This window comes from Stylophora pistillata, chromosome 4, assembly GCF_964205215.1.
Source record: "Stylophora pistillata chromosome 4, jaStyPist1.2, whole genome shotgun sequence".
NCBI lineage: Eukaryota > Metazoa > Cnidaria > Anthozoa > Scleractinia > Pocilloporidae > Stylophora > Stylophora pistillata.
Window position 1 is genome coordinate 37933655 of NC_142522.1, and position 9659 is coordinate 37943313.

The 9659-nt window shown below is 39.4% G+C and overlaps 1 protein-coding gene across 1 annotated transcript; it reads right to left on the bottom strand.

Moving 5' to 3' along the window:
- Nucleotides 1-1214: 1214 nt before the first annotated feature.
- Nucleotides 1215-9395, bottom strand: LOC111325360 (uncharacterized). Its single transcript, XM_022929170.2, has 4 exons — nt 9040-9395; nt 3683-5293; nt 2512-2762; nt 1215-2235 (listed from the first exon to the last, which is right to left on the bottom strand). The coding sequence occupies exons 1-4, from the start codon at nt 9299-9301 to the stop codon at nt 2014-2016; spliced, it is 2346 nt and encodes a 781-aa protein (XP_022784905.2). The 5' UTR covers nt 9302-9395; the 3' UTR covers nt 1215-2013.
- Between the last annotated feature and the right edge of the window lie 264 nt (nt 9396-9659).

Sequence of the window (9659 nt, forward strand, 5' to 3'; positions counted from 1 at the left end):
TCTGTTGTATAGTGCCCTTTATGGGAGAACTGATCAGGGTCGATCTTGCCTTCCAATTGGGATAAAAGTCTGGAAGAAGTAAAGCCTTCCATAACTTTAGCCATAGTACAGGTAAGAGATATAGGTCTTAGATCTTACTCAATAAGTCCAGGTGGAGACACTTTAGGGATAGGTGTAACAATAGACGATTTCAGAAGAGCTGGTATGTACCCCTCCCTCAGGGACTGGTTATAAATGTCACAAACAAGGGGAGCTAACTCAAAGGCAAAATCTTTTAGGAGCCGGTTTGGTATGTTGTCCGGACGGACTGCTTTTGACGTCTGAAGCGATGACAAGGAATTGTATGCCTCATACTCTGAAATTAATAATTCATCAGGAACAGATGGCAGGGGTGCTCCTTGGCACAGGGGTGAGAAAGGTCGGTCAACCCAACAAAAAAGCTATTGATCTTATTTGCTAACAGCTTGATGTCTGTGTTTTTATCAAGGAACTGATGGTACCATTCCTGCTTAACATCCTGGCCTGCTAGTTTTTTTATTTCCCTCCACCATTTTGCAGGGTTCACATGTTAGACCTCCGTAATCCTCTTTTGATAGTAGTGACGTTTTGCTGTTTTTATTGCATCTTGGACTTTGTTTCTCCAATGCCAGTAGGCATTTGAGTCCTTTCTGTGTCGAGAAAATGAAGATTGGCGTCTACTGATCCACATTTTGATCTTGCTAGTTATCCACAGGTGGTCAGTAGGATGTACCTTTATGGTCTTCTGCGGAAGAAAATTATTAATGGCGCCATTAAGCTCCGACATAAGCAGCTGGAACTTTTGCTCACATGAGGAGGCATTGAGAATTGGGGTCCAGTCCTTTTGAGTTATCCATCGTCCAAGAAAGCGCCACACACTGTCTCGCATATCATGCGACACAGATTTCATTGTTGTGTGGGTAGCGAGGGGGGGCACATGCTGGTTTAGCTAAGATAGTGTAATGGTCCGATGATCCGACCTTCAGAAGTGGGATGTGATGTTCCTTGCACTAGATTTCATTTGTCTTTGCTACTGTGATACCAAAATTACCTGTATGTCTTTAAATAAGAGAGGAGATTCTCCTAAAGTGTAAAGATATAAAACTCATTATGTACATGTACTTGTAACTAGACAAGAAGAGGCGGCCCCTACTTGTCGTGATACAACACGCTTTAAAAATTCATGGCTAAGCTACTAAATTCATATAATTTAATTTAATTGCATAAACAGGCTTTTGTTTACTTAATCAGGAGAAGGGTGTATACATGTACATCTATGCCTTGGAAATGGAATTTCTATTTACACAACATTAAAACTACAGTGTATCAAATTGAAAATGTTCTTAAATAACTGGTTCATACATATATGTCAGCTGAGTCAGGGCTCAACACTAACTTTTCAACTTATTAGCCTGGTGGCTGGTGACATCTTAGATGTTACGACAATTTCAGCTTGTTTACTAGCCAAACTAGCCAGTGGAAGTTGAAAACCACCGGCCAAAACAGAATTTCTACTAGTCTGTGACTAGTGGGCCACCGTTAGTGTCGAGCCCTGTGAGTTTTACAATCCTATCCCAGCTGACATGAAGCTCCTAGAAATTTCTCAGCTAAACCTTGAACAATTCTTATACTTTGATGAATGCAAGCCTATGATGTATGTAATCTTAAAATTGTCCAGCATTTAAAAACTCTCCTCTACCATTTTAAACATAATTAGGACAATTTTTCCACAGACAAATCAGGACCTATGATAATGTTTTAACAAATTGCTTACTTCAGTTGTGAAAAGCTGTCATTAGTCATGATCATCACAAAAATGTCTCTGTTTTCTAAGCCTAATTTGAAGACAAAATTCTACAAAACCTGAGGCTTGAAAAGCTCCAATATTTACTACTTCACCATTTAGTACACTCCACACTGAACAAAAAAAGCATTGCTTATCTAATTAAGATCTAAGTAAACATAAATTTTCCTCTCCGTGGATTTAGTAAATCATCACTTCTCTGGTTGTGGTTCGTCGATAGATGACCACTTTTTCATAGCCAGCTGCTCTTCCTCTTTAGCTTCATCATGCCGCCCAAGCTGTTTGAGGACATGAGCTATCTCTCTATGTGTGCGCACTGTCTCCTGATGGTTCCCTAAAACCTTGTCTTGAATGCGAAGTGCACTTCTCAGAGTTTCTAGGGCCTCATTCAGCTCCCCCTTCATATCTAGAGCCTGTTAATTGCAAAAGAGAGCAGAAGGCATTTTAAAACTAGCAATTCTGAATTGGAAACTGCTAACCTTTATGTGGCAAGACAAAGGCTAATTTATGCTTTTTTGTCAGTCCTTTCAATCCCAGGATCGCATGAGTAACTCTCCTCACTATTTGCATTACACCTCTTGTGATGTTAGCTCAGAGAACTTGGAATTGGTTCAAATAACAATCCCCTTTAAAATTAATTTTGTTCTCATGACATTCTCTGCTTGATTATGAAGAGAAAAATTCTGCACCTTTCCAAGACCATGGAAGGAACGTGCTGTCTCTTGGTGGTCACCCAGTGAATGATTCCTCACGCGCAGTGCTTCACGGAGGAACTTAATAGCACTTTCATAGTCTCCAAGGGCCTGGTATGATATACCCATGTCATCCATCAGAGTGGCAGTAAAGGGATGGTCTCCAAGCAACTCCAAATACACTGGGAGGGAGTATTCCGCTCTGAACTTGTTTGCTTCTTGGTGAGCATCATTGAATGCATAAGCAGCTGCAATTAGATGTAAAAATATGGCTGAACTTGTCATGAAGTGTAATATTTAAGTTACATTAAAGTGCTCATTGAAAAGCAATATCTCAAAATATTTCACTGATTTACCCCAAATATAAACAAATCGATTATTGCAAAAACTTTCTACCAAATATTCAGTATCTTCTTTCACAAAGTATTCAGTACATTAAATTTATTTTCGCAGAGTAGTGTCCGTTAATTGTGAAATGTTCACATGCAAGTTCCCATTTTTGAATACGATATTCTACAATCATGTACAGAATATCCAGCTGATTCACCACAATGAGCTTGTAAATCGCAGATTTCAAAGAGTTGATGACCAGCAATTTTAACCCACAAGTTCACCTCATTCTTTGATTTAGAAATCACCCAAATTTTTGAGTAGAATGAGAAAGTATAGAAATGAATGCAAGTCTTGGGTGGGCTTATCCATTTTTGAAAAACAGATGGACCTAATGCCTGGATTATAACTAATTTGGAAGCAATTTGTGTTATTTTGTGTTTTTTGTGCTGTAAAGCTTTGTGTCTACTGACAGCTTTCTGGACAGCAACACCATTTACAGGAGTGCTCAGCTTTAGGCCTGCTGCTGAACTTCAGCCACTTTCACTGATTCTGTTGAAAACTCTGCAAATGCTTGTTTGTGTCTTTAAATGAGCTTTCTTGTTCCTAGAACTAGAGAGTGACAAATGCATTGTACTGGAAAATACAAAGAAAGTGGGGACACTGTTACTAGTAGCTGTTAAGTCAAAGATAACTGGCCTACTATTCCAACTTCCACTCCACTCAATTTCTACATTGGCCCTCTGCTGCTCAGGTAATCTTCACAGATTATTGAGTGAAACAATTGTACAGTGTATTATACACAATAGTGAGATTAATACCAACTTATTTATTTTACCTCCAAGGTCTTTATAACCCACTGCCACAAAAATCCTATCCTTGTGTTGCTTCCTGATCTCAATTGCCTGCTTTATACGTGGAAGGGCTTCTTTCAGATCTCTCTGTTGGCCAAAACAGCGGCCAAGTTTACTCAGGCAAAATGCACGCACAAGGGACGAGTCATCTTTAATTTCTTTTTGTATCTTGTCAGCCTCCTTAAACTTAGCAACAGCTGGTGGACATGGCAGATGACACGCGCAGTGGGAAAGGATACAATATGCCTCAGAGGTCAAGCAGTCACTATACCTCTTTGTATCATTGCTTGCTTTACATGCTTCTGTAAGCATCCCAAAAACAGAGAGAAACTTCTCTTTTCTGAACACCTTTGCTAGAAAAGGAGTTACTTCAACAGCAGTGTCAATGCACCTTTTTTCCAAGTCAGGATCAGTTACAGAGTCTTTCAGGGCCTGCCTGATGTTAAGCCGATTGACTAAGAAAACCTGGACAGCCTGGCAGCAATCTTTGGACAGGAAAACAGCATAGAGTTCTTTTAGTTTCCCCAAGTAGTGAATGTTGAAAACTTTCTTAGCTGATTGGTAAAATGGGTACAAATCTTCTTCCTGGTTCATGCAGTCATGACAAAATGACTGGATAATATTGTGTACGTAATACTGCTTTAGCAAATGATCAAATTGGAGCATGGAATTATCCACAAGGTTTTGAAGTAATATCCCCAATTTGTAGTCTGACAAGTCTTTGAGGAGAAAATGGGCATCAGTCACAGTGAATGTTGTTGGGAAAACTGCTAGAGAAATCAGGGCAACTTGCTGGTCAGGTTCCAGTCGGCTGAAGCAGATTCTGAGACAGTTAAATAGTTGATGCTCATGGCTCAGTGAATTGAGACTAAAAGATTTTAGAGTTGACACTGGGCTCATCTGGAACTCATGTATGAGAGCTTTAGCATCTACTCCCTTTGCCAGAAGGGCTGCTGTGGTGCGCAGAACCAGTGGCACCCCACCACAGTGATTGGCTAGCTGTTCTGCATCCTGTCCAGATACTTTTGACTCCAGCGTCAGAAGCAATTCTTTGGCATGATCTGGACAAAGCGAGTCTAGCCGAAGCTCAAACATTTCAACAGAAAAGAAAGTAATTGACTGACGAGATGTAATCAAGATTTTCACATGGGCAGCAGTCTGTGCAACAGTGCTAATAAAATTACAAAATTCATCCTTCACGTGGGGCAGTAACATGTCTTCAGCATTGTCCAGAATGATGACACAGTGTTTTGTTAAAGTGCGAAGACAGTGCTTGGCCTGCTGGATTGGCTGCTTACCGGCCAAAATTTGAAGAGCTCCTAGAAGGGAGTTCACCATTGCATTTAAGGATGTCAAACTCCTGAGGGAGACATAATACACATTTGTTTTTCCTTGTGCTATTAATTCATGTCCTACTTGAATGGCTACTGCAGACTTTCCAAACCCAGGAGGTCCAGTAATGGAGACTATCTGGCAGGAATCACTCGCTGAAAGTTTTTCCATGACTGTGGAACATTGACCTTTCCGCCCAACAAAGTTTGGAACTTTGGAGGGAATGCCACCTAGGTTCTGGAATGCCTTTTTAATAACCACTCCTGAAGGAAAGGAAAACATTAGTATGATGATGATGATCATAAAAAAAAGTCAGGCAATAACAATGAGGAAGAACCTCTGAGGAGATAAAACTTATCAGTATGAGCGTGACTGACCTCTGCTTTGCAAGGTTTTACATTATTTATAATAATAATAATAATGATAATTAAAATTTTATAACACGCCTTTTCTATGCAGAAAAGGCGTATATTTCCCTTTTTCTCTGTTTAAAGGTATAAGTTTGTTTTTCTTGCATGAGTTACATGTAACAACTTAAAAAACCAATGATTAACAAACTTGTAAACTAGAAATGCTTTAATCAAATCAAAACTGCCACAAATCCCTCAAACATGATTGGTCCTAAGTAGGTCATTTAGATTATAGTAATAGGGCAGTTCACAAGCCGTGCAGGAATTTCTTTAATTTCGGAAGTAGATGTATAATAGGACATAAGTAGGCTGAAGACAGTTCAGGGGTAATCAATGCAGATTTGTCACCAGTCTTTCTCTTCTGTCCATTCAAAATGGTGCACAGCAATCATGTTGATTGCATTATTATTAGAACTTATTATAAAAATCCCCCAACAACCAAACAGGAGACAAAGCATCATAAAAAAAAACACCTTTGTTGATGACTGCCTTTAGAATATTATATTGAATGTTTTCCAAAAAACATGCAAAAAGTGGAAGATGAAATGGCCAATAGCAGTCAGCTCTGGCAAGTAGCCACCAGAATTTGCCAATTGCTGGCATCTTATGAAATCCCATCGTCGGAGACCCAGGGGCTGTGGGTCGATTTCAAGTTAGAGCATGAAGAGCCCCTGGGAACATTGTCTTACAAGACTAGTTCCAAACGGTTGCAGTCGTTCTGCCATCTGATTGGTGCCAGAAAATCTTTGTGTTTTTCTGCCCAATCAGAGTGAAGTGTACTTTAGAGTCCTTTCGTGTGTTTAAACACGGACATAGACTAATAGCTCAGTTGCTTGCTATGTTTGTTTGGGCCATGTGACGGAGATTTGCTTGAGGTGAAAAGTTTCAGTCTCAGCACACAATGTAAGAGAAATCGATCAGATTGTCCGCGAAAATCTTAACGGAAATTATACTGATTACTTTTGCAGGTGTCACTAGGGAACATGTTTTAAAGTTTGCGAGGTTTGTATACAACATGATGGTTGCAGTCATTAATATGTCACTTTAAACATTAAACGAGTTTAAGTTTAAATCTTTCTAGATTTTTTTGCATAATTTGCTGTGACTGAAACTTTACAAATCCCGTGAAGTTATTTGTCGCACGGGCCAAGCAGGTATGTTGAGCAACTGGCGCTTTTGCCTACATAGCTTTCTGCTTTCTGTGCGCGCCAAAATCTAATCTTCGCTTCGTAGTAAAGTCGTTCACAATACAGCTTAATTTCGTGGACGACCTCCAGCAAGCCCTTAGAGAAAGCATAGCTGTGTTTCCGTTTAGCTAATTAAAATCTGAACAAAAACTTATTAACGAGAACATTGTGGGAAGGACAGATTTTTTCGGGCAGTTACCGAAGGGGTTTAGAAAGAGTTTAATCTTTCAACTGCTGCCTAGAGTGTTGAAATTCTTGAGCTGGGAAGGCCACGGATTCTCTTCTAGTCCCTTGGTCATTGTCATTTCACCGCTTCTGTCGATTGTTGAAGACAAGTTAAATACCTGTGATCATTGGGAATCAATCCGATGCTGCTTTCAATGGGAAAAACAAAACAAAAGACCAAGAAATATTGGATGGAAAGGGCGGGTTTGCTTTATTGCAAATGTCAGCTTAATAGCACAGGGTCATCTACCCACAGCTAATAAGCAAAAGTTTCCATGCTTAGCTTTTCTTGTTTTTCAAGCGAAGATGAGATTAGATTTTGGAAAGCACAGAAAGTTGCACAAGTACCAGTTGCTCAACATACCTGCGTGGCCCATGCGACGAAATAACTTCATGGGATTGGCAAAGTTTCAGTCACAGCAAATTATGCAAAAAATCTAGAAAGATCTACGCTTCAATCTCGTTTAACGTTTAAAGCGACATATCAATGACTGCAACCATCGTGTTGTATACAAACCTCGCAAACTTTAAAACACGTTCTCTAGTGATACCTGCGAAAGTATTCAGTATAATTTCTGGTAAGATTTTTTCGCGGACAATCTGATCGATTTCTCTTACATTGTGTGCTGAGACTGAAACTTTTCACCTCAAGCAAATCTCCGTCACATGGCCCAAACAAACATAGCGAGCAACTGAGCAATTAGTATTTGTCTGTGTTACAACACACAAAAGGACTCCAAAGCACATTTCCCTCTGATTGGGCAGAAAAACACAGATTTTCTGGCACCAATCAGATGGCAGAATGACTGCGACCATTTGGAACTAGTCTTGTGAGGCAATGTCCCCAGGGGCTCTTCATGCCCTAACTTGAAATCGACCCACAGCCCCTGGGTCTCCGAGGATGATGAAATCCCTGGCCAGGCTTATGATTGAACAATATACAGGTGTGATTATATGGCAGTCATGCTTCACTCATTCTGTACATTTAGTTACATGTTGACAGTATTCCTTTTTCAGATGCTCAGTTCTTGACTATTGCTTTAATTGTGAGATGGAAAAAAAGTCAATTGTACTTTTGTTTTCAATTCATGAATATATATGTCCAACAGAAGGGTACCTTGAGTCTCACATGTCACTGTTTTGAATCAATCGTTATGAAAACATTAAAAAGCACTGGGTTTTCCTGTTCTTTCAAAAATCATACAACCACTTTCTGTTTTCCAGTTCTGTCAAAAATCATATTCCTGAATTATAAATGTGAACCTTGCCCCAGAGTGTCTGATTCTATTCAATTCGCTCAGGATTACAGACTGAATCAAACCCCGCTCGGTCTTATCACCATATCAGTGATCACAATAGTGGTGAAAAATCATATATTAATTGAAAGGATTGTAACTCAAATGTCAAATGAGGGACATTTATCACATTGCAACTAAAAAGGAATTCTCCCAACCTGTGATGACAAACTTATTATAAATATTATCATCAAACACTGATCACATGGTAATCACATGCAGAAAAAGAAATACACCAATGGTTTCTTCCTACCGAATCTAAAATTTGTTAAATTTCTTTGATGTTCATGTTTAGGGAAACGTTAACGCCATTCAGGGTAAAAGTTTTCAGTTAATAGCCTCAAAATAAATTTTATCTTAAAGATAATAAATTCGGTAAAGGTTGTAGCATAAATTATTTACAATAAATTCTTCATGCACAACGATTAGGCACCTTGTAAAATTCATGAAGATATATTACGAAAAGACGCTGCCTAAACTGAAAAACAAAAAAAAACCTTCGAAGCCTGGGTTAACATAGTTCGAAAAAAAATGGCATTTAGGCGAAGCGTAGGCCTTATACACAGTATTACAAGTGCTTGACATATTATTTCCGATAATTCAAAAGTCTGTTCTTCCATTGGCCTCCCCACCCCCATTTAATGACAATGGGTGATCACGTCCGCAGTTTTATATATAATTGTTAGAACCAATATCTACTCAAAACCACTTCTTGAAATCATTTTCTCCGTTATATAAGAGAGATATCTTTAAAAAGTTAAATACGGGGTTATAACTAAAATGTTTACTTTTCAAAAAATCAAAATAAAAAGCTAACAATCCAAAATTTAAGCTAGGTACAAATGTCGTCAGAACCTAAAGATCTTCCAGAAGATCGCCGTTCAATACTGACCTTGGACTCCAAGAAGGCGATTCCTAAGGTCTTGCCGTCCAATGTGGAAGAGCAGTGAGGACAGCGGGTCTTTATTTTCGTTGCTGAGATCACAGCAGTGAATTAGTTCAAGAAAAAGCTCCCGCGGACGCTTCACCGTCTCGAGATGACTCGCAGGAATCGTGCCCTCGCACAAAAACTTCAAATTCTCAAAATCTTCATCAGTCAGTTCGCGACCAATGGAAAGCAGTAAAGACAAAAAATTTGGATCACCTGAATCCATGAAGAAGAAAATATAAAAACGAGAAGCTCACCAAGAAAGAAAACAAAAAGTTGCCTCGTCAGGCCCGGTCGCCGACGTCGTCCACTAATATTCAACCTCATTCTCAGACTCTCTCCCCTTTGCCTTCGTTTAGAGGAGAGGTCCCGGGAACGAAGTATTTTTTCATGCACCGCGATCTCCCATGACACGCAAGGTTCTCCAAAACTGACTAATCTCGCTTTTTTTTTTTTCCCCTCAGGTCTCCTCTTATAAGATTTCTTTCTTCCTTTTTTTTTCTTCATCTACTGCCCTCGGAGACTCCTCGAGTGATTGGCAAACAGCCAACATACATCTAATTACAGTTCATGGATGATATTGA